Genomic DNA, 26,358 nt, shown 5'->3' on the forward strand with positions numbered 1-26,358 from the left:
ATGCTTCTGAGGTTACTATATTGTTTCGCAAACCTACCCACCCCCATCCCTCGTAAAGTGCTCCAAATGTTGGACCGAATGCTGGGCGATCTGATATGGATTGCTGGCATACACAGAGTGGCTCTGTTCAGGTTACAATTACCAATAGACAGCGGTGGACTGGAGGTACCGCTTTTCAAGCATTACTATCATGCTGCCTTGCTTAATGGGTGGCTCGTTAGCTAGGAGGGCTTAATCTGACTAAAGTTTCAACATTTATCAGTGGGGATATGCTGAGATGCCTAATAAAATCCAAGTGCTGTTTGTTCCTAAAACATCATTGCTTGCAACCTCAAACACTTTCTGGGTGGCGCATGTGAGCTACCAGCAACCACAGTGAGTCTCACCAGGCGTGACACCTTTTAATCCAGAAATACCACTGCGGTCTCTGACCACGTTTTGAGAAGCGGCGGCCAGGGAGGGAGTGAAGATGTGGGAATCGCTGTGTCTGGGTACACTGGGTGACTAATTACAAGAAGGCAAACTAACCCCTTTTCACTTATTGTCAGAATGGACCAGCCTTCCTGTAAGACAGTTTTTAACACACAGACATCTTGTCGTTGAACTAAAACAAGTTTGAGGAGTCACAGAAAGTGAACCCCCAAACACCTGCTAACACAAACACTTTTTTTACTAGGCACCGGAAAGCAGCTTGTATTCTGGATAGTAAGAGCCATCCCAGACCGGACCTCTGACCCTTAGCTGGCTTGCGGCGTAAATGGGAGCAGGACCAGGAGCATCGCTGACTCCCGCGGAATGGCAAAGGGCACTCATATGTCCATGAAAGGTCTCTTAGCAATGGTCAATTTCAATATATTCAACATAGTATCCTCCATAGAGCATATCTGACACCATTCATGCACCAGAGGATTTCTCCTGTGGTATCACCCATCTGCCCTCGTTGCCCAGCTCCTCATGCTGACATTTTAGATTGTTGAGTTGCAAGAGCCCTTTGGGACACCATTTGCTTGAAACTCCTGTGAGTAGCGGGTCAGCAGAACCTATACAACATAGACAGTTGTGTCTTGGGTCTTTACAAGTGGCAACAAACGAGAGTGGCCAAAACCCATTTAATTGATTTGGTGCTGATTTTGGATTGGCACATGATCAACATGTGGTGCAAAGTGGAGATACTCCCCGGGGCTTCTTACTGGGATGCTGTTTTGAATAAATGGGCAATGGTGGATTCTGTGGTGTTGAGACAAGAGAAAATGCATGGTTTATGCAAACGCCCCATAACTGCAGCTTGGGACTAGATCATTCTGTGATTCCAGACCACCATAGCCACTGGTGAGGCCTCCAGCTTGGTGTGAACTACAGTGTTGTGTGAGACATTAACTTCCCCTAGGCAACACTCCAACATCCTCATCGACGACACGGTGCGCTCGCCTGGGTCGCCACAGATTAAAATAAAACTTCCACAATGCATTAACCCATAGGCTCAACTTTGTTGTTTCTTTGTTGCTGTGTTTTCAGACTGTTACAACGTTCCTAAGTTCTTATTCTGTAAAGATATATATATATATATATATATATATATATATATATATATATATATATATACTGCTTGCTGAGTATTTGTTGCAATACTGTTCAACGTTTCCAACCGCAGTATAACTCATGTTTTGTAATGCTTTAAAACTCAAAGATATTTAAAATGAAATTGAGGACAACTCACCAATGCAGCAATGTACTCCTTAACTGAGGTTCTCTGCAAAATATGTCCACTAACATCCAACATATCTTGTCAGACTTGGACAGTGGCTTACTTTTCATCAATAAATCTTGGCTAATCGATTAGGCCACTCCAGTCTTACACGAAATCATAAGGGCGAGGAGTTGAAACATTCATTCTACAATGGTCCTTTCCTAGGGAAACTGTTAACGAGAGATGCCTATGTACAATTACTGACGCTCCTTGAAAACAACAATCTTCTCTGATGCCCAAACAGGATTGTGCCCAGATAGGAGCGCAGAATCTACTTCTATTGCTATATGGGACAACATTAAGACTACAATGCACGCTAATGGAACTGTGGGGCTTCTGGTATAGGACCGACCTTGCCACTGCTTTTGAAATGGTCTATCATGCCACTCTGCTCCAAAGAATCGAAGCTATATACAGCACTGTCCTTCGCAGACATGCTTCCATCCGGACTAAAAGATTAAACATCGTAACTTTGCTCGTCTTCTACTCTGATCTTTTTTCCTCGACTAAAGGAATCCTTTATCGTTCCACCATCACTCCCTCCTCTTTAACATGTTTCTTGGTACACTACTGGAACTGATCTCCTCCTTCATGCTCAACTGCTAAAATTATATAGATGACACAAATTAGACCACAACTTCAAAGTCCTGAGTTAAATTCCTCTAATTAGCAGATCATTGGATATGAACAGACGACAGCTACACACTTCACAAACTGAAATGCTAGCCCGAAGTAAATAGAGCACCTTCCACCGATTAACCATCCAGCCAAAATAGCTTGGTACAACACCTAACCCATCACTTCAAGTAAGGCTTCTTGGTATGATCACGGATACAACCCTCTCCATGAGTTTTCAGGGGGATCGATTTATAACAAGATTATTACATAATGAAAGGCCTACATTGAAATCTCCCTTCCATAGGAATCCACCATAACAAACAAGCCACAATGTATGATATACTTATCACCGATAATTCCACCAACAGTGATTACTTCGGAGTATCCCACCAAACAATTCTGAAGTAAAGATCATACAACACATAGCTGCAAGAAAATTCCTTAATATTTCAATTTCTACACTGGGTGCCTGTAGCAAGACAAATCATATTGCTCAGTTCCCCACTTGCTTCATCAAAACTTTGTAACTACAACTAATCGGAAATTATTCGATTTAGGCATGGTCCGCTCCCATCTGTCCTTTCCTTCAATAAATCTTGAATTGGAAGAACCCCTTCTCAGTCAAAACAGTAGAGGCATGGAACTCTCTGCCTTCAAATATAAAAGGTAATTTGCACCCATCTTTTAATCCGTAAAGCACTAAAACCTGGCCTCTTCCCTCATATATAACAACTATGTTATAATTACCAGTAGAAAGGAGAAAATAAAAATCGGTAAGCAACTGAACGAGAAATATAAGAGTGAGCAGGCAGTATTTCCAAAAAATGTAATGTGGCCCTAACATTGGTTCAGTTAATCTAAGAGTTCCTTACCAATATAAAAGAAGAGATGCTCACATTGGCACTGCCTTGGCTGTATTGCTTTAATTCTCTACATTTAATCACACTTCATTAACAATTTTCAGACCATAGCATTCTAACATATAAAGGACCTGAATCTCAGTGAACCCAGAGAAACTAATGAGAGTTGGGCACTTCAAGATTACACACGTCATTTACTTGAAATACTAAGGCAAATTGTTTCTGTGTGAATATACTCTATCACACTTTCTAGGATACTTTCCCATTGCGATGTTTAGTCTGGTCAACAGCCAAGAATGTAGATCTACTAACTGACCAAGTTCTTTAGCAAGGACAATAAAAGCAATTACCTTTGTGATGACTCTGGTGGTTTTCACTCTTGCTCTACCTCCATAGTTTGGTGTGAACTGCAGAGTCATGCATGAGTGTCTCTCCACAAGCATGTGACCTACCTGCGTACATAAGAGCATAGGTATTTGCCACACATAGGTCCTACATCTGTTTCCGAGACATACACTGTTGTAACACAGAATTTGCTGTTTGAGAGGATGATTGGGTGGGATATTTGTAAATAAATAAGAGCAAGGACCTAAAAAAAATAAAAAAAATACCTACAGGTATTGGAATCACCAAGGTATCAATTGAGACTTATAGTGTCATCCTGCTCGCCGTCATTTCCAACTTGTTGGAAATCTGACTACACTGAAGATGATTGAAGGGAGAAAAGTAGCAGTTCCTCACCAGGCTGTAGTTTTTAACAAGTTTCTCAAAACTCCCTGGGAGAAGGCAGACCCATTCCTTAATAATGGCACAATAAATTAATGATTTCAAAATTAATGCTGTATTGTTGCCCTACAAATATCTGCAACCAGCAGATGTTCTTGGAAGTCACTTATGGATGCCTGTGCTTATTGAAATGCACATTAAGTCTCAGAAGAACTTCAACTCCCCTTGTGTTTCAAGTTATATAAAAAATGTAGGAAACTATCCATTGACTATATTGGGTTCAGAGGCCTTTTTTATTGGAGTAAAACCATCATACATGACAAACACATGCTCTGAGAATCTGAAGGGTGTTGCCCATTCCAGGTCAAATATTAGAGTTTGATACATCAAGACTGTGCAAAGTTCCATGAGTCAAAAGAGTACAGGATTTATGCTTAAAGGTCAGGAGATAGACTTCTCGGATTAAATAAAAGTGTGTTAAAAGGACAATTATTTTCTTAGGAATGACACTGCAAGGCTTTTCAGGAGAAACAGCCTGAAGCTCACTAATTCTTCTGGAAGATCTACTGTATGTTAGGTGGTAGGTAATAGGTGAACAGCGCTACAAGGAAGTTCGAATAGAATCTTTAGTCAAATACAATGAAGTGCGGTGCAATGGGGCAGGGAAAGACCACCCAATTTCCTAATGCGTGGCGAAATGAACACGTACAAATTGGAACACTATACCTATGAAATGATATATGTAGAATACAATGTAAAATACAACAGTCATCTTCTTCCGAGTTCATTGTCACTTTATTTTCTTAATTCTTTAGGATGGTAATATATATACCCCAATCTGTGTATTTCAATCCTAGCCAACACGTGTTTCGTTGCTTACAGGGATGCTTACAGGGATGAACCCGCGACTTCTTCAGGGCTAAAAGAATATACAAGTATATGTGTTGTAGTATAAAACATAGTGCATAGTATATGTAAGTGCACCCTAGCGAAAATGTGTCAATAGAGTTGTTTCGAAAAAGCAGTATAAAGTCGAACACTGTGGAAACCCATGCATGCATTTATCAGACTATTCAAAACAATATTGTATGGGAGAAAACATTGGCGGATTAGGGAATTTAGTGTATATTCCATAGTGTAATTTAAACAACTGTATATTGTAGTTGAGCCAATTGTACAGGAGGATTAATTGTACTGCATAGTTTTGGATATTATCCATTATGATTATTCATGGTTAAAGTGTCGATTGACATAATGCCTCTCATGCTGCCAAAGTCAGTGGCTTAACAAATACACATCAGCCGTGCTCCCCGATGATCAGAGTAGATACATAGGTATCATGAGGGGATACAATACATATATCCAACCCGATTTAGGCCCTTAAGGATCACAATAATCGGAATCTTAAGAAATGTCATGACCCCTGGCTGCTTGATGACAATGAGTACACTTATTTAAAGAAACAATTTACTGGACCACATAATAATACATACAGTATTTAGGCTAACATCACAGGTAACACAAAGTACATAGACTACAGTATCGAGTGTAAATGCCAACGGAGATATATTGGCAGCACCATCAGGAGTCTGAAGGACAGAATTGGCAAACATATAAGGGCTGTTAAGCAGGGGGACACCAGATATCCGATAGCTATACATATAGCTGAATGTACAGCTCAGGACACGCACAGAACGTTCAAATTCTATGGCTTTAATGTCATACTCAGAGACCCTAGAGGGGGCAACAGGGAATTGAAACTTAGAAGGAGGGAGGCACTATGGATTATGAGACAGAGGAGTGTCGAAGTGGGTTTGATCACCGATCAAAAACTCCAATATTTTCTGGGGGAGTAACATGTTGCAGTCTAGTCAACGACACCGGCACGGTAAATGGTAAAGACTGTAGTCACGATGTAACCAATACATATCCTCTGATCACAGATTGAGTAGCTTTCCGATTTGCATGACATGTATAGGCCTGGCCTACATAACTGAGGAATATTGAATTACGATTGTTTGTTATTCGCACGTTTCAGTATTCCTGACTGTATGTAACCCATTGGGCTGACCAGAGGAGCCTTAGTCTTAGCTTACAACCATTCAAATATGCCTGGACTATAGTATATGCAATTTTCTTTTGCGTTTGTATGTATTTGGGCAACACAACTCCTACCCTTCCCCCTTATGCCCTTTCTTTCTTTCCGTAATATGTATTACCTCTTCGATTGACCAGGTTGAGCATAACCCTTTACTTGCCACCACTCGACTATGCCTGTATTACATGGTATACCTATCATATGTTTCTTTATATCACATCATATGTTTGTTTATATGCACAATCATTAACGTCGCCCTGTTGCATTCGCATGTTTTGTTGATTTACACACATGTGATATGTCTCTACATAGTAACAATTGCGTTGTATCATGGGTGTATATCCGGTCTGTATACTTATCAAATGCGACAAAGATAACCACATGTTTTCCTGATTATAGTTATCCATGGTAGAAAGGAACTACCAATCCTATTTCGTTCCATGTACGTAAAGGACCAGCCTCATGCTGCCAAACATTATAGAACTAGTAGGCACATTAAGGATATGTCGACTGGGCTTAGCTATATGCTATTCCGTATATTCAGCTACCCTACTTTCCCACCTGGTGCTGATCTATATTTGAAATTGGACCATTAATTAATTAAAATCTTCACATGGAAAATGTGGAGCCATCGGATTCCCAGCTCTCAGCTAGGGAAATCGGCACACCCTAACCCTCACAATTTGGTGCCTACAAGGATTCGCACTCCAGGGGTTTCCTACAGTCCATCACTGATTTCGACGACCTGTCTTTCTGAATAAGGCACATCGTGCTGCTCTACGACACCCACACAGTACTCGTGAGGTGAAAGAACAATACCAAAAATCGAAAAACTTACCGGTAAGCAGAGCATTCACCAGGGCACGGTTAATCTCCTCACAATCTTGCCTTTATATAATAAGTATATGGGGTTTAATAACTTTATCTACTTTCACTTCACTTTAAGGATGGGGCACCTCTCTGCATTTCCACAAACTTTGGGGAGCATCAGGATATCTGGGTGCTCGCATTTGGCTGATATTAGGTTGCAGATTTACAGAAGGTACTTGAATATTAAGCCTCCGGTTCCGGGTTGGAACTATCACTGGAACTAAGGTACGTAGAATTGTCTCGAGTGTTAACGGTTTTCTGATTAAGATTTGCCGTCTTACTATATGTTTACTCACACCCCTCTTTAATTGCAGGGACTTGATAACCAACAAAATAGGTATTGTATCCCCTCATGATACCTATGTATCTACTCTGATCACGGCGGAGCACGGCTTAGGGGTATTTGTTAAGGCCACTGACTTTGGCAGCATGAAAGGCAACAGGGCGGGACTGTTACTTCTGGGCAATCCCCCGGTAGGCTGGATGGGGTGGGGGCCGGTTTACTGACAGGGTGCCGGTTTTGCGGCTGGGGCCGATTTTTGGTCCGACCGTGAGTGACGTGACGTGAGCCACTTCAGAGAGAAGTCTGACTGACTGTCTGAGTCTGACAGACTGACAGTCTGTGTGTCAGACTCAAACAGATAGTTTCAAACTTCCTGAGACTACAACTCCGAGTCCGCTCTCTCTGTTCGCCGTGTCTCCGCTCAGCCTCCGCAGTGCAGGAGTGGACAGCCTGCAGCTGCAGGGAAAACAGCACAGCCTGATTGACCAGTGCGGTGGAACCCAATATTCAGGAGGAGGAGGAGGTGCCTGTGCGCAGCGTGCAGAATGATGCACTGTCTCCTCCTCCGCCGCGTCTGTGCGCCTCTCTTAGGGTGCGGATGATGTCTTCATGCCGCATGTGCGTTGGGTCTGTGGAGAGATGTTCCCATAACAAGTATCATTTTCACAGGCAGGAACAGACCGGGGCTGTGGATACATTTTCCCAGAGCATTAATAATCATTTCCACATGCAGGAACAGGCTGAGGTCTGGTGGTAAAGTTGTGGCTGTGGTACACTCTGGGTGTGTTAGATATAGTTGTGACAGTGGTGTCTTCGGCAGCAACAGGTGTGTGCATGCCACAGATGTGTGTTTTGCTGTGGTGTGGTCTCTGCTGCATCCCTGTGCTGTGTGGTGTCCATCACTGTCCGTGCTGCGTGTCATGACTTATGTGCTTTGTATCACTATGCGCCTGCCCTGTACTGTGTTGTGTGACTGTTTTCTGTGCTATGTGTCATTGTGCTTTTCATCTGTGTTTCACTGTATCTGTGCTGTATGCTGCAGTGTCACCATGTGCGTGTTTTATGTCATTGTGTATGTATTGTGTGACACTGTGTCTTTGCTGTGTGTCACTTTGGATCCGTGCTGTATGTACATCTGATTGACAACAAGTGTTTGACTTGTATACCACTGTGCCATCATGTGTGTTATTTATACATATTAATAGTAAGTAATTTATTCTATCAATTTATGATCATTTACATAACCAAGTAAAAACATACTCGTAAAAATACAAATCTAAAAGAAACATTTTACAGAATCATTAATTTCAAAATGACTATACAAAATTAAAAATACATTTTACTACGTCATTAATGTAAAATTCAGCTATACAAAATAGGCAATTGCAGTAGTTTCCAAACTACTTAATAGCCATGAGGAGAGTAGTTCTCTTGGGTAGCTAACATTTTACTTACTTACATATTAATATATTTCTTGGGATATAACCATATCACTGTTTTTCTGGCTGTGACGTGTATGTGTGTCTGTCACAGTGTGTACACTGTCTGCCTCTGTGTGATTGCATCAGTCTGAATCTTTGTGTCTAGCTACATTGTGTTCTAAAATGGCACCACCATGGCTGTGTCTTCCTCTTTGTCAGTGTCTAAATGCTTGTCTGACAGAGTTTCCATGTCTAATTAAATGTCTGATTGCCTCTTGTCTGCCTTTCTGCGCATGTGGTTATTGTTGTGTATCTGTCTGGTGCTGCCATCTCCGATTGTTTCAGCACAATTGAGTGGGATGATAGTATAGATAAAGAATATTTGATTGATAGTATTAGCCGATACTAATTTTCTACACAGCTATTGCCACATTCTTCCGTACAGCCATGGGAACATTCTGTGGTGGTACAATAATGCAGACTTACTACAGTAGGATAACAGCATGTTTTGCGGTGCATTAATGCCTACTCTGTAGGGCAATAATAGCCATTCTCTGTAGTGAAATGATGACATAGTCGTTAGTACAGTTGTGGCCTTATTCCTGTAGGAGACTGATTGCATTAGTAATACAATTATAGCATATTCTGTAGAGTAGCAATGAAATTCTATAATACACTTATTGCATATTCTGTACTACAATCATTGCATATTTTGTAGTACCGAAGCACAGAGATGGTGGTCATATTCGGAACAAGGATGGTTACAGTCAAGGGGACATTCTGTACTACATTAATGGGCATATACTGCCGTAGCTTAATGACATGTTATTCAGTACTTTGAAACCTGTTCTGTTATAATACAATAAGATCTACATTATCTAGTTCAACTATTCCCTTATTCTGTAGTGAAAGAATATTGCATTATGTGGAACAACGATGGCGCGTTGGTGTAGTGAGGGTACAATTATAAGTAAATTAGTGGTATGTTCTGTAGTGAAATGATGGAAATCTCACTCTCTCTTCCCCCTTTCTCTCTCTCCCTCCCTCCCCCTTTCTCTCTCTTCCCTTTCACTCTCTCTCCTTCTCTCTCTATCTCTCTCTCTCCTTCTCTCTCACTCGATACCTCTCTCCTTCTCTCTCTCTCTCTATATATATATCTCTTTCCCCTTCTCTCTATATATATAAAAAATATATATACATATATACCTCTCTCCTTCTCTATCTCTCCCCTTTCTCTCTTTCTCTCTGATCCTCTCTCTCCCTCTCTCTATTTCCATCCCTCCCCCTTCTCTCTCTGTATCCCTCTCACTCTCCCACTCTCTTTCTCTTGCACCACCTCTCTTTTGCCCTCCTTCTCCCTCCCACCCTCTCTCTCCCTCTCCCTTTCTCTCTTTCTCCCTCTCTTGCTCCCTCCCTCTCTCTATCCCTCTCTCTCTCCCTCACACATTCTCTATTTATCCCCCTCTCCCTCTCAATCTCACTCTCTATAACTATCCCTCTCTAGTTCTGTCCCCCTCTCTCTCCTCCCTCTATCTTCCCTCTCTATCCACATAGCTCTCCCACTTCCTCTCTCACTCTCTATTCCTTTCTCTCGATCCCTTTCTCTCTCTCCCTCTCTCTCTATATCCCTCTCTCCCTCCATCTCTATCTCTCCACCCTCCCTCTGTATCCCTCTATCTCTCTCCCTCCCGCTCTCTCCCTCTCTCTCTCTCTTGTTCCTCTCTAACTCCCTCTCTTTCCAACCAGTGCCCCGTCTGTCTCTCATTCCTCTCCTTCTTCTAACTCTATCTCTCATTCTATTCCTCTTTTTCTCCCTCTTCTTCTCCCTTTCTCTTCTTCTGTCTCCCACTCTCTCTCCCCCTTCCTTCCCCCCCTCTCCTTCCCACGTAAAAACATAGCCAGACCTATTGCCGCGTCAGTGCGTGTTCATGCTTCCAGCGTTTCTATACAATATTTGTTATCAATGAATGTATTATGCAGACATCTTCATTTATTTTTCATGAGTGTTCAGACTTCTAGGCGGATCCGCCTGGGGGTTGGGGTAGAGGGGGCAGGGAGCCTCATCACTATTCAGAACATGTGTACCCGGAACAACTGATCTTGCACAAAATGCCTTCATTCAGAGGAAAAAGTGTAATCATTATTAAGACTTACACTGCATGGGTGTGATGTTTCCATAGTTTCTGGCCTCTGTGCCCTAGGTGCAAGTTATCAGATGCTTATGTGTGACATTTCCACAGTTTCTGCCCTCAGTGTTAAGGTGCTTATGTGTGACATTTCCCCAGTTTCTGGCCTCAGTGGCCTGTGTGCTCATGTGTGACATCACATCTCTGTGCTTAGTGTGTAACAACGCAAGTGACAATTTATTGAAAGTACAAAAAAGAATATCAGAATGTAGTTTTTATGCTGTAAAGTTATGACGTTGAAACAGTCTTAAAAAAAAGCCTAAAACGCATAGCACTTTTTGTTGAAAAGACAAGAGTGGCCCGAAGGGTGTTGTGATCATCACTGTACAGCCCCTTAAAGAGTCCTGGTCAGCAATGTATGCAATTTCACTCTCTTTTACACCTACCCAGGGAGTCTGTAGGTTGTGATTTCACTCTGTACTGTGCGATCTCTGAGCATGTCCTAGGGAGTGGTCTCTTGACTCTCTTCTTTGATGTCACCATGCCTCAGTCTGACTCTGTTCAATGGAGCAGTTTCTCCTTCTGTTGCGAATTTAGCTTCTATAGAGTTTCTCTGAGTCTGTGCTGGGAAACACTCTCTTGCAGAGTTAGGATCACTCTACATTGTGCAGTCTACTCATGAAACATGATCCCACACTATAGTATGCGATTTCTTAAACTGCACTGGAGAGAAGCCTCTTACTCTTTCTTGGACACCACCACTCCCATCCTTTTTACCACATTCTATCTGCCTGAATCTATAGGATTCCCTGTTTAACAATGAAAATGTTCAAAGCATGTTCTACGCACACGATGTGATACAACAGTTTCTGTATACCACATAACCAAGCCGTATGCATTAGGTGTGGGATATCTTGTTTCAAATTTGTTATCAGTTTGCATACGCTTTGAAAACCTTCTTGTCTATCATTTTAGATTTTCACTATGGATATGAAAGGTGCTGGATAGAGAAAATCACACAAGAAAGGAGGAGCTGAGAAAGAACGTGAAAAAAAGAAAAAATGCAAGAGAAAGTAGCAAGCCACTACCATAAAGTGACTGATATTTTTCCTCCCAAAAAAGATTTTATTTCTTTTGAAGGCGGCAGCACGCCCACCAGCCTCAGTATTGAAGGTGCAAAACAAACTGCGGAAGGCCAAGGAATTGAAATAGGCAGCCAAGAAGGTACTGTAACTGAGGCAGCTCCCAAGTGTATGGAAGATGACATTGAATTAGAAAGTGATGTAGATTCCAAAGAGAAGTGTCAAGAGGACCCTGTAGTTGAGAAATCAGCATGTGCTGATGTGACTTTAACTCATGCCGCTTTTGGAAAGAGGAAAGTGCAAAAGAAAGGAGCTGAGAAAGAACATGAAAAGAAAAAAGAAGAAATACAAGAGAAAGAAGCAAACCACTACAAAAAAGTGACTGATATTTTTACTCCCAAAAAAGATTTGATTTCTTTAGAAGGTGACATCACGTCTACTACTTCAGAAGTGAAGCTGTTGAATAAACTGCTGAAGGCCAAAGGACTGAAATGAGTAGTGATTCCACAGTAAAGGAGGCAGCTCCCAAGTGTTTAGAAGGTGACATTGAAATAGAAAGTGGGGAAGATTCCAAAGAGAAGTGGCAAGAAGACCCCATACTAGAGAAATCAGCATATGCTGATGTGACTTTGATTGATCCAGTGGAGGACCAACCGTTTTTGAGACCAACATCTGAAATGTTAATGCCTTTTTTAAGTTTAAATCCTGTCAACCTGATGGTCTATGTTGGAATGCTAAAAGATTATATCAGCAAAAAAATGGGAAACCAAGGCAGTGGTTGACTTATTCACACAAAGCCGACACCTTTTTCTGTGTGGTATGTCTAGGTTTTAGCAAACAGACAGATAGAAGTGCTTTCATTGACGGCTGTTCTGATGAAACAACAAGAAAAATGCCAATACGGATCCGTTATTTAGATTAATTCAACCACACTTTTCTTGCCAAACAGTGGTTTTGTAAATTATAAACTTGTTATTGTTGTGCCCAAGTAATGTAAATATTTCATGGGTTGTATATTAGTGTAAATGTTGCATAGGGTGCACATATAGAACAAATCCTCTTGTAAAGTAACCACAGTTTTGTTTGGCATTTTTTGGTGCTTTCTATGTGGTGTATTTGTTTCAACCCCCCTTTTTTTGCACCAAGCAGGTTGAAAGCGTATGGTGTTACAGTGAATGAATGTGTTTTGATAAGAGTGAATGTTTTTTGCTAGTATGTGAATGTTAGTTGATGTATTATTAGTTTTCATGTCGCAATGTATCCACAATTCACTTGTGTCCATCACAATTAGTCATGTGTTCCCTTTAAGAGAGAATTATTGAAATACATTTTTGTAATTGAAATAAAAACTACTAAGGAGCTTTCAGGTGTATTGTTTTGTGGTTCATGCACCTATGGTTGAATTAATCTAAATAACGGATCAGTATTGGCATTTTTTTTGTTGTTTGATGTTAAGTGCTCAGCCTTACTGATTGTGAGCCATACCCTTTATTGTTAAACTGTTTTGATGAAAGGCATATGTATCAAAGAATCGATGAGCACGAAGACAGCATCCTACATCACAGTACTTCGTAATCCTTCATGATGCGATCAAGAAACATAGATATATGTAGCCATCTTTTTAAAAAAACACACAACTGCAAAACAAGAGGTAAAAACGCGAAAAATGTGCCATTTTAGAAAGAGTAATGGAAACAATAAAACTGATTGGCAAAAGAGGCCTGAGCTATCGAGCAACTGCAGAAGCTAGTTACACCTTAGAAGATGAAACCTTGGATCATGGACATTTTTTTGAACTTCTTCAGTATCTTAACAAATTTGATCCATTATTGGAAAACTATCTTGAGGATGTCATTAAAAAAGAGTAAAAAACATCATGAGGTTGCAAAGAGTGGCAAAGGGCTTGGCAATTTGGTTACCCTGAATTCAAAAACAACTGTAAACTCTCTCATAGATATTATTGCCTGATTAATATAAGAGGGTATTGCTGAAGAAATCAGGGAAACCGAAATGTTCTCAATCCAGCTGGATACAACACAGGACATAAATGTTGTAGACCAGTGCTCTATTATAGTCAGATATGTGACCGATGTTGTCCACGAACGTCTTGTGTTTGTTGTTAATTGCACAATGACAACTGGAAAGGCATTGTGCGAGCTAGTTTGCAAAGCACTTGAATCCATGAACATTAGCGTTGCAAATTGTGTTGGTAACTCAACAGATGGAGTCGGATCAGATTCATGTGTGGTGCTACGCGCATGTACTTAACCTTGTTATAACTGATGTCACTAAAACCTCTGTAACTGCAGTATCACTGTTTAGGCTGTTAAATTCTTGTGCTGTATTTCTCAGAGATTCATACCTTCGAATGAACGTGTGGCGAGACAAAAGTATTGAAGCACGGTTTCGGTCCATCTCTATAATTGGAGAAACAAGATGGTGGGCCAAAGATGTAGCACTCAAAAAAATATTTGGGCTATACAATGACCCACGCAAATCTGTGTACATTGAGGTTCTTCAAACTATAGTAGAGCTATCCACATCATAAAACTTCAATAGTGAGATCAGATACAAAGCCATTTAATTTCTAAAGTCACTCATTGCATTTGACACCATCTTGACTGCACAGATGTATCTGTTTATTTTTCAAAATACCACTTCTTTATCTCTGTACTTGCAAACACAAGGTCTTGACGTACTGCAGGCATATCAAATGGTGACTAAAACCATTGACTCCTTACAGCAACAGGGTCGGGATTTCAGAAGCATAATGGATGCTACAAATACATTTATCAATTGGGCAAAAGAAAAATTGGTTCAGTGTGATAGCGAAATTTTGTTTCAAGTTGACCTCGCAGAGGTTCGAGTATGCAGGAAGAAGATGATGCCCGGCAAAACTGCGACTGATGAACCCATCAGGTCAGCTACTGATAAATACAGGATAGAAGTTTATAATGATGCAATGGATAAAGTAGTTACCAACCTGCAAAGTCGATTCACAACTCATGTCCAATTGTTTGCAGATTTGGCATACCTGGACCCCAGAAACTTTAGAGACATCCTCCAGAACTTTCCCCAAAATGCTCTTCAACAACTAAGTGACTTGTTAACTAGATGTGATCCGGAAGCATCTGTTGAAAAACTGCAGCATGAGTTGCTTGGTTTTGCATCTAAGTGGAGCAGACTAAAATATTGAGGAAGAGTACAGTATCATCCAAGAAGTTGAAGATGAGCAAGACTTAGACACCCATTATCTCAACTTTGATGATGAGATAGTACAGTACGCTAATGTTGGGCAAAAAAAGTATAATTGTAAGATTTACAAGGACTGTATTGCTTGCTGCTATAGTTTTTTATTGTGTAATAACCTACCTGTACAGTAAAGCCTACTCTTCTCTCTTTAATGCCTATAAGTTGGCATTGACTCTTTCCTCCTCTCATGTGGCTTGCGAAAGATCTTTTTCTAAGCTCAAGTACATCTTGAATAGGCTGCATAATTCTCTCTCTCATTCACGTTTGGAAGCCTTTATGCTTATGTCTGTGGAAAAAGATGCTTTAATGCAAATAAGCAATGAGAAAATCATTGATCTTTTTGCCTCCAAACGCAAATTGATGCAAGGGATGTTAACACTTTAAAATGTGAGCTCAAGTACCACACTTCTAAGCTGAACACTTCTAATTAAATATTGTCTTTGATGGTTGCACTCTGGACATGAAAAGCATTTGACTTTTGCATGTTACCATCAACATTTTGAGGGCCATTTATAAATATCAAACAATGCAGTGCAATAACCAGGGTTGACCTCCTTGCATTGGCTCTATTTGAGCCTGCTTTGCACCACGCACACAACTTTGTACCATAGTGAAAGGCTATGAGCATTATTTCTAACATAGGTTTTTCACTGAAACACCAAGTAATATCCATCCACTACAAAATTCTATGCTTAGGAAAAATTTAAAATGTTTACTGTAGTGTATTTATGATGTACTTTAGAGCATACATGCATTCTTGGAAAACCTCAAGAAGGCGTCAGCTTTTGTCTTAAATCTAGGTCTACCTTTGTTAATAGGTAGGGCTTTACATCAAAACCCATGGGTGGTTGCATGGGGACTTGCTCCCACATCTCATCCGTGAAACACCCTCTTGACACAAATTAATGCAAAGTGCAAGTGAATAACAGTTGTTTGAGAAGAAGTACGTTATTATGTTTTTACAGTATATCATATTAACCCCTTCCGTGCACTACCACCCTGGTGCTGCGCACGAACAAAGGCTGACGCAGCCCCGCCCACTCCATCGAAGGCAGCCGCGGTAAACGGGTTAAGGATTTGCTACTACAGTCAGGTCATGTTAACTGTTTACAATGTCAAAATGCCCAAAATCATAATGTTGTGCACTGTTGCACTTTACATGAGATGCTTTATTTTAGCACTGTTTACAAAACTCAGGATATAAAAATCATTTAATCTTTGCACATTGTCTTGTACACTTTTTACTCTGAACCTTTGCACAATTGTTTGAAGTTAAGCGTGTTTTTACATGTCTTTATACTATTTTATATGAAGAATAAATTGGTTATATTTAAAATCATGTTTCGTGCTCGACATTTCATTTTTTAGTGTTCTCTGTAGGAATTTCTGTGATTTATGACTGGGTATCCTGGTGCTCTATAAGGTAATCATTTACTATGCTTTAAAAGTTAATACAATCTAATATGTAATGAAAAATGTGTTGAAAAAGTCTTTGTTTTGGCCTTTCTGTCTCCTAAAATTTTCTTGGGGGGGGGGAAGTTCAACCCCCCAAAATACCCCTAGTAGCGGTTGCTCACTGCGCATGCTAGCTATACACCATGTGGGGGCTGGTCTCACTTTTTACTTTGTACTCTCTGATTCACTACTTGTGTCTATTTTGGTGCTCCCTTAAAGAATGTCTATGGGTACATATGACTGGGTGGGTAACCTGGTGCTCTTTAAGGTCATCATCTACTATTTACTCTGCTTTGAAAGTTGATACAATTGAATATGTAATGAAAAATGTGCTGTAAAATTCACCATTTTGATCTAGCATTTTCCAACACCCCCTAGTAGCGGTCGGGCTTGCTCGTTGTGCACGTTCGCTACGTGCCAGACGGGGGCTGGTCTGGAAAAATTTGCCAGGGCTGCTTTCAGTTCCCAGTCCGACCCTGACTTTAATGTAGTCCCAAACTGGGAGAGAGACTCCACCGGAATCCCAATAGCAAGCCGAGTGACCACCTTTCAATCTTTAATGTCTTAGATGTCCTCTTTAAAACTTAGCGATATTTGGAGTGTTGCACCCGAAAGGGAAACAATTTATCCACACTTCTGAAGCACATAGGACTTTATCCAGAATTGACCTTCTATTGCTCCTCGCGACAGAAGCTTTACATACCACTGTGTTGGAGATTCTCCCATGGGGTATCTCTGACCATTCATCAATCCTCCTGCATCTAGGGATCCTGGGACCACATGCCAGCCACTCTGGCAGCTCAGTGCCTGTTACTTAACGGATCCCCAGTCTGCAGATGACCTAGAGAAGGAGATTAGGGTATACTTTGACACCAATTATGGCTCAATTCCGGCTGGGGCTAGCAGCAAAGCAATGATCATGGGCTCTGCTAAATCACTTCTCCACCACAAAGAGCAAGGGAAACAGGACCAGATAACTGTTTTAGAATTTTGCATCCTTTGACTTGAGACCCAATACACGACCCCCCTACCCACCCTCAAACGTCGATTAAACCTAGACAAAACCTCACTTTGCCAGCTGGCTCTGGAAGAATCTCGACTGTGCTAGCTGGCCTACCTCCACAGGGTCTATGAACATGGAGACACATCAAGTAAGCTGCTCTTTTGGTTGGCCACCAGAGACATGACATCCAGAGTAGTGCCTGAGGTCCAAAAACGCACGGGCAAAGGAAGACACTCAGCTGCAGCCACAGGCAAAATGTTTGCTGACTATTACTGCACTCTATATACTCTTCGCACATGCCCTCACGTGCAAAAAGGCAGCCCCATATTACCCGGCATCCCCCTGTCAACCCTATCTCCTGCCCAAAGAGAGGACTTAGTCTCCCCCCTCGGATTAGAGAAAATCAGGGAAGCCTTAACTGAAATGAATGTGAGCAAGACACCTGGCCCAGACGGCTACTTCAGCAAATTCTACCGGAAATTTCAGGAGATACATTTACCCTGTCTGCTTGGCTTAGGCCAATGGAGAGTTCCCTAAGGGATTAGACCTGGGACCCATAAGCATCATCCACAAATCAGGACTTCCCTCTGGCCACTTCCAGTCCTACAGACCCATCTCCCTCATTAATGCCAGACTAAGGTTTTTTGGCAAGACACTTGCCCAAAAGGCTCCTGTGGGTGCTGCCAGATCTGGTTCACCCCAACCCTTGTGGCTTTAAGCCAGGACGTTGTGCACGCCTTCACATTAGACCTCTACACCTGGCATTCGCTTGACAGTCGGAGATTCTTGACACCTGCGCTCTACTCCTTGTTGATTTAGAAAAAGCATTAAATTCCATAGACTGATTCTTTTTGACCTACAATTTCAATGATACGTGAGAGTCCTGTGTTACTCAAAGGAAGCGCATGTGCACATTAATTGTACGCTCTCAAAACCCTTCTCAATTCACAGAGGCACCAGGCAGAGTGGTCCCCTATCATCTCTACTCTTCACTATGGCTTTTAGACCCTAGCTAGGCTCATTCGGTGTGACGCACAACTGCATGGAGGTTGGCACTGGGGAGAGGGCATGGAGGATCGGGTCTCACTGTATGCTGATGATGTACTCCTCTACATTCGCAATCCATAAGATTTGGGGACCGGAATACTGGGGGATACTATCTCTTTATGAAAAGGCATCAGGCCTCCACATCACCTGGGCTTACTCTCTTCTAGTTCCTCTTACTGGGGGCCTTGAAGTCATAGAGTAGCAATCAATGATAAACCATCCGAAGGCTCAGCTTCCAATACTTAGGCATTCATATTTCGGTGATGCACAAGTTGACCTGGTCTCTCAACTTGCCTCCAGTATTGGCTCACATAAAACCGGACTTCCATACCTGGGCACAGCTCCCACTAAATATTCTGAGCAAGGTAGCTTTGTTCACGATGATGATCCTACCTCGCTACCTCTACTCCCTACAAAACTTCCCACTGGGGATCACTGCATCCTGATTCCGGACCATCCCTACCCTGAATCGAACCTTCCTATAGACTGGATACCCTCCTATTCCTCCTGCATATCTCTCAACAAGTGCTGTTAACTGACCTACGATGGTGGCATGCCATGAAAGACATTTGCCTTTATTATTGGGTTTTCCAGCTTCTAGTAGTTCATGACTGGCTCAACAGAGGCTGGGGAGACCAGACACATTGATTGGAAATATATCAGATTAGAATAGATAACATCCTACATGTCTTGTACAGGGGCACTCTCACCCACCAACTCCCAAAGCCTACAAGAGTGGTGGTCTAGGTGTGGCATGCTGCACTGCGGAAGACAGGCTGGGATAGGAGACCCACACCACAAACTATGCTTCAAAAGGAATGCTAGCTAGTCCGGGTCTCATGTCTGGAGGGGTTTGCTAAATGGGACAAAATTGGGCTATACCTCCTAGGGAATGAATGGCATGGTAACTCCAAGAAATCATTCCAAAACCTCCAGTCCCAATTCACCCTTTCCTACACCCAATTTCACAAATACCTGCAACTGAGACATGTACTGTCCTGCTGTAAAGAGGGCATTATAGATCCAACTGAATATAATTTCCTAGAGGCTAAACTACTCCAGGGCTCCCAAAGACAGCGGGTTTCTTCCAAATATATGTCACTCATCCTTAACTCCACAAACACATTTTACTCCTTTAAGCAGATGTGGGAATCCTGGATAGGACAGCTGGAGGAGTCAGACTGGAGTGAAGCACCAATGGCCCCCAATTTCGGCCAGCCTCAGACTAAGCCAGCTAAACTATCTTAACCTACCTTACGCCCAAGCAGATTTGGAAAGTGGGAAACTGCCCCAGCTATTTCTCTCCTGATGCAAATGGAGACAATACTGAGGTCCTGGACAGGCCTGTGGAGCTCTCCCTTAGGGTGGCATTACTGGAAATCCTGGAGGATCTGAGTGGCTTCCGGGGGGACTATGCCCTGGTAGGCATCATAACAAAGTTGGCTAAGAGAGATATAGCACACCACTGGAACGCTAAGGCAGCCCCTCAACATCTTGTCATGGAGTGATGCAATAAACTAGTGTGCTAAGCCTGAAGAGGCCATAAACAGACAGAGCCAGGGGCTGCTCCCATCCGTAAACATGACAAAACATAGAGGTTCTAGCGGAACTCTTCGGGGATAATTAATGATGATGGCGAGGGGTTGCTCTGTTTTGGGAGGACCCAGGCCATGAAAGCTGTGTGGTGCAATGGGTACATGCACAGTTGTGGCTTAACATGCGTTAACTAAAATAATAAAATGTGGTTATAAAAAAAAAATAACCCTCAACACTTGTAGACCTACTGCTTTAGGCATCTAGCCCTGTGTGCCAGTCACTCCCAGTTCCCTGAGGAAAAACATTCACAGTTCAAGATCAACCACATCAGCATTCAGTTAATCTGTATAATTTCCCCAGAAACATTACTACACCACCTATTTATGCTGAGTGAGCATTAAACAGCTATATCCCGTTGTTCCCTAGGCTTAGTTGGCATTTGCATAGTGGGGAAAAACAGCTCTACCATGGCCTAAATTGCCACTGCAGTGTGGAAACCAGGCAAAATAAGCACATATTTTTATTTCAAGTGTATCGGCTTTTCTGTTTGAAGAACATGCTTTACTATATCTCAATTAAAAAGTTAGCCTGTGGTCAAAAGGAAAGAAAATAGAGGTGCTGCCTACCAGTCTTTATATGAATTGCTTATCAATGCTCCAGGCTACATTTCTAATCTTTCAATTTGATCTTTTTTTAAATCTTTAAAGGAGAATGAAAATTGTATGACAGAATTCTAAAACTACGCTTAACAGTGAAGTCGTTTGATTAACACTTAATAATGATTAGATTCCATTTTGCGAACACTTACCAATTCTTTTATTATTTCTTCTGTGTGATGGTTTTCATTTGGGGTCATTTTCTTAGTGTGAATGATGGTAATACCACAAACCTTGCCTGCAGAATTAAATAAACAGCAATGAAGGCAATGACACTCTTTCTATGCTTATCAACTGTTTGCTGCCATTATTATAAAGGTTGGATGAAGTTAAACATACATTATACATTTCTTTATTAACGAATGATGCAGGAAAATTCAGTACATTCCATAAAATATATCACAAAGTTTGTAGATTCAAAATGATCACTAATAGGGTAAAGAATATTAATAGTCGGAATCAGATTAACTACTTTCTTTTCTTGTCTTTCTTTTTTTTCTTATTCTGATTACACGTGTTTCACCCATTGTGGATCATAGGTCTGGGGTGTTTTCGAAGCTGTAGCATTATGTAATTACATTCCATACAACTAAAGAAAAGAGCAAAAAGGAAAAATAATTAAGTAATTAATATTCCATTGAGGATTACATGGTCTTGAGAATAAGGTAATTTCTTTTACAAAATATAGGTGTGCACTGCACACTGGTGTGATTCAAGTGAAAACACTCCATGAGACTCTGCATACGTAAAAGGGAAATTTAAAGAACAGAATGCACTCTTTTAAACAAAAGTATTAGATTGAATAATAGAAAATGTAAAATGTAGCCTGGTTCTTCACATCAGTATTCCTTATAATGGTATGAGTGGGGAGGCTGGTATGATAGCAAGGAAAAACCGAGGATCGTAAAAAAAAAAAAAGAGGGTGGGGGAGGGATGATCTTAATAGTTAAAACACCTAGAGAAATGGTTCAACTCAGTCAGAGGAGCCGATGGAAGGCCGGTAAACACGACAGAAGGCTCCAGGAGATGGTCCAGACAGACCTTTTAGAGCTTGGGGCTGGAATGTGGACAATAAGAACTCAGGTGAGACCCAGGGAAGACACCGGGAAGTCCCTCTGAGCAAAAGTAGGGAAACAGCAACAAAAAACTAAAATTTAAAGACTCACTATTTTGGAAGGGATAATCCAACACAATGATGAAAGACAAAGGGCCCAAATAGCAAACGAATAAAATATCCAATTATGCTCAACCACTGCCCCAAGGGCCAGAGGCCACCGAGAAGGGTACAAACAGGTGTGAGGGCCCTAAAGACCAGGGAAATGAAAACTCGCCAATGATGGCAGATGTGATGCAAGTGATCCAATCGACAAGGGATAACATGGTCCCTAGAATCGATGCAGCAGCCATCGATGTGAACTTTTTGCCATGTGACCTGCGGAAGATGGCGGACAGAGTAACCACCACAGAGAATAATGTGGATGCATCACAGAAGGAAATACGGAACCTCAGTGCCACGGTAGTTGATCTCAAAAACAAAGTAATACAGCAGGATGAGAAGGCGGAGGACTCCGAAGGGCATTCGCAATGGAATAACCGGCGATTTATAGATTTTCCAGAAAAGGCAAAGGGCCCCTTTACGGAACTTTTCTTGGAACATTGGATAGTCAAGGAGTTAGCCCCAAAGAGACTATCCAAGTTTTTCAATGTGGAAAGAGCACATAGGGAATTGCCCCCTCCCCGCCCGACCGGGCGCACCTCCTCGGGCTATTATCGCCAGGTTATTCAACTATAAAGACCGCAACGCGATCCTGCAAGCCACTCACGCTAGAGGGCAGATGCTGTACGAGGGTCATCCCATCTCAATATACCCAGATTATACCCAACAAGTCCAGAGTCAAAGAAAACATTTATAATGGTCAAGCGTAGGCTCCATGAGTTGAACTTAAAAACAGTTTAATGTTTCCAGCAAAGCTGCGAGTGGAGAGTGCAGGGCGCACAATGTTCTTTTTCTCTGCAAATGAAGTGAGTGAATGGCTGGACACTAAGGGCGACACGAGGACCATCCACGGGATCCACCAGAATATTGGCAACCGGGGAAGGAACACAGAACAACGGAAAACAAAGCGAACTTCCAGAGACACAGACAGGGGAACCTAAGTTAGTCATATGTGATGAGCATAGCACTCAACAACCAATGATGAGGATTCAAGATGAAAATGTTTGGTGGGCAGGGGGGGGGGGGAAATGGGGCAGAATGTGCTAGTTACTGTTTTGGTTACAAAAACGGAAATAGGACTCGCACTACAGTCCAGGGGGAGGCGGTAGGAAGGGAATGTATAGTTGGTTACGTTATAAAATGTTGGGAGAAGTTATCATTGTTTTGTCTAAGACCCCGGTCTCAAAATCAAACCCAGAGGGACTGGAGTGAGGAAATTTGCATTCTCAAGGAGGGCGGGGGTAGAGTGCGGTGGAAGATGTTTCACAAATGGCCACACAAATAATGAAGATCATTACTTGGAATGTATGAGGATTAGCAGGTTTAGAAACAAGCATTTACAATGCAATAGGTCTCGCATTAGGAAAGTTTGAGCTATTGGCATTGTAAATGATAATTGTTCTATATATGTGTTCGTACTTGCTATTAATAATTACTAATTTGCATTAAGTATTTGCATAAAGTATTCATTTTTAGCTGCATTGTCAAGTTAACATGCATGTTTCTTATCATTATAGTAGAGTTGTGAATCTTAAAGATTGCAAGGTAAGAATACAAATGTGAAGTATTGCAGCAAATTATATGTTGTTGGTATAAAAGAGACATAGCAAATATTTTTTTAAAGAAATTGTTTAGCTGCAAAAACGCAATATTAATCGGCACTCTGTATTATGATAAGTTGCGTGTTAGCTTTTTAAGCTGTACGTGTATTTTTATGGACGCATTTCCTGCAGCCAATAACATAGGAATATCGTATTACGTAAGGTAACGTGCTCATGTAAGCGCGTGAAATCTGTAGTGTGCTTAGGCAGTGTTTAATCCTTAGGTGCTTAAGCATTTGAGAGGCCGCAAACAATACTCCTGTCAGCCATCATGCTGCTTGGACGCCCCCCCTTGTATGGGCCCCACCTCAAGAACAATTTGAGCCCCCATCCGAAGCAGGCTGAACGCCAGGACCAGTACCCGCCACAAGGAGGAGAAGTGGGAGGCCCCGGCCAGACTATCATTCACAGGACCTGAGGTTCCGTGACGGTTCCGTGACGATTTGAACCCGTGTTTTCAAGTTTGTCAGAAATACATAATATTGGTATCAGTGAACCGCAAATGATCCATTTAGCATACCCTGGTGTTTTCGCTACGCTACAAGCAAGAGCACTCCTTTTATTGACATATTTCTGATCTACCCACGGCATCCATCTTAGATCATGGCAGCCATTTTGTGTTTCTTGCCCTCACATACGCAATAACCTCTGATCACTTCATTTCGATTAAGGACACGTAGCCTTAGCCGGAGATTCACCTCTTTCATGACACGTGCACCTTAAACCAGATCACGCTGTAGCTGCATGACTCGACAAAGACTGCCTCCTCTGCCCGAGGCCAGTCCTGCCAAACTGGTCTTCGTGTCCATTGTCCTGATCATGATTAGGCGGCCGAAGCCGGTAGCCTTGCCCATTTACAACCCACAAGCATCTCTTATCCCGCTTTCCTATCTTCCACACCTGGCTCCGTTCTTTTCTTTCTGAAACTTTATTAGGGGGAGGTAACGAACTTTACGATGAGGCGGTCCGGGTCCTGAATGCAATATTGACAGGGAATTGTGACGAACTAGTGGGAACCCCTCTTCGTAGATGTTTTGTATCAGATTTTATCAACGGTTCCTGTGCACGCCAAATATTTATTGCCTATGACACAAAGGTTTTGGGAATGTACCAACATGTGAAGAATTCGCCTGAAGGCCAAAAACTAGTATATAAGGAGCAATCCGCTTTGTACAATTTGAACAGGCTCCTAGTTACTGCCCGTGTGTAGTATCTGTGACTTCTGTGTCCCTGCAGTAATAAACCTTTGGTCTTTGACGCCACCATCGAGAAGCCCGTGTTTCTGTTCATTTGTGCACCAAGGCAGGTGGAACTCCGGGGTCTTTGGGTGTTGTTCCCTGACACCTCTGGACGGAACCAAAAAGTCCAGAACTCCAGACCAAGCAGAAGCAGGTACCCTCCTCCCCCTCCCGAGGCGCCGTTATGCTCGTCCATAGAGAGAGCCTCACGCCACACACCGAAATGCAGCATTCGAGACATTGCCCGCGACTAGACTACAAAAGCAGCCGTCCCGCCCTTCACAATCAAAGCGACAATAGTGGCCAAAAACACCTAACTTCAAGCAGCCAGTACAGGTAATGCGAGCGTATAAAAATACAGTAAAACATTGTCCACTTAAAACAATTGGCAACACACTTTGCAACACACAACAGCATTCGAGAAATTGCCCGCAACCAGACTAAAGTTAGATGCGGGCCAAAAAATGCATATGATATGGCGATGCTTGTAGAAATAGTGGTGCGTGTATGTCGTCGTACCTAAGGTATTGTTTACAGTTTGCTACCGTATTTGTAGTTCGGTAAGGTTTTTTAAATGTACAGTTGACTGCATATGAAGCAATATATTAAAATAGTGCGCCTTTGTAAAATTTTACAAAGTCTGAATTGAGTCGCATTAATACTGTAAGCAACAGGCTAAATGGCGATATCATCTTTTAACTGCATTTTTCTTAGAGGTAATGCGAGCGTATAAAAATACAGTAAAACATTGTCTATTTAAAACAATTGTAAACACACTGTTTTGTGAAGGTAATGTGTACGTATTTGCGTTAAATGAAAAGGGCGAATTGCACATATGCGAGTCCCCAGCCAAACGCGTAGCCATGTTCGAACAAGCTAAGCTAGGTCCCCCGACTCAAGGGCAGAATCTTGAGATCTGCCAGCCTGCCCTGGCTCGGAGCTGAGGGTGAGAGAAGCAGGCGGCCTTCCCAAATGTACCCCGCCAAAGACTATCATCAACCCGATGCCGGGGAGCCATGCAGAGAAGGCACGAGAGATGAGCTGTATTTTCCCCCACCCCCCTTTAAAGGCCCGCAAACAGCACTTCCGCCAGCCATCATGCTGCCCGGACGCCCCCCCCCTGTGTAGGCCCCATCCCAAGAACAATTTGGGCCCTCACTCAAAGCAGGCTGAACGCCAGGACCACCACCCACCACCCGACACAACGAAGAGAACTGCGAGGCCCTGGCCGGACTATACGTATCAGATTTTATCAACGGTTCCTGTGCACGCCAAATATTTATTGCCTATGACACAAAGGTTTTGGGAATGTACCAACATGTGAAGAATTCGCCTGAAGGCCAAAAACTAGTATATAAGGAGCAATCCGCTTTGTACAATTTGAACAGGCTCCTAGTTACTGCCCGTGTGTAGTATCTGTGACTTCTGTGTCCCTGCAGTAATAAACCTTTGGTCTTTGACGCCACCATCGAGAAGCCCGTGTTTCTGTTCATTTGTGCACCAAGGCAGGTGGAACTCCGGGG

General features: G+C 42.2%; 1 protein-coding gene across 1 annotated transcript in view; it reads right to left on the reverse strand.

Annotated features, from left to right (window-relative positions):
* The window catches only part of LRRC9 (leucine rich repeat containing 9), a 719,638-nt gene that overhangs the window by 648,053 nt on the left and 45,227 nt on the right, over positions 1-26,358 (reverse strand). The window contains exon 2 of the mRNA XM_086937964.1: positions 20,933-21,018. Coding sequence (XP_086794090.1) covers positions 20,933-20,980 — 48 coding nt within the window. The 5' untranslated portion in view covers positions 20,981-21,018. The remainder of the gene's footprint in view (positions 1-20,932; positions 21,019-26,358) is intronic.

The sequence above is a fragment of the Lissotriton vulgaris genome, chromosome 9 (assembly GCF_964263255.1).
Source record: "Lissotriton vulgaris chromosome 9, aLisVul1.2, whole genome shotgun sequence".
Lineage (NCBI taxonomy): Eukaryota > Metazoa > Chordata > Amphibia > Caudata > Salamandridae > Lissotriton > Lissotriton vulgaris.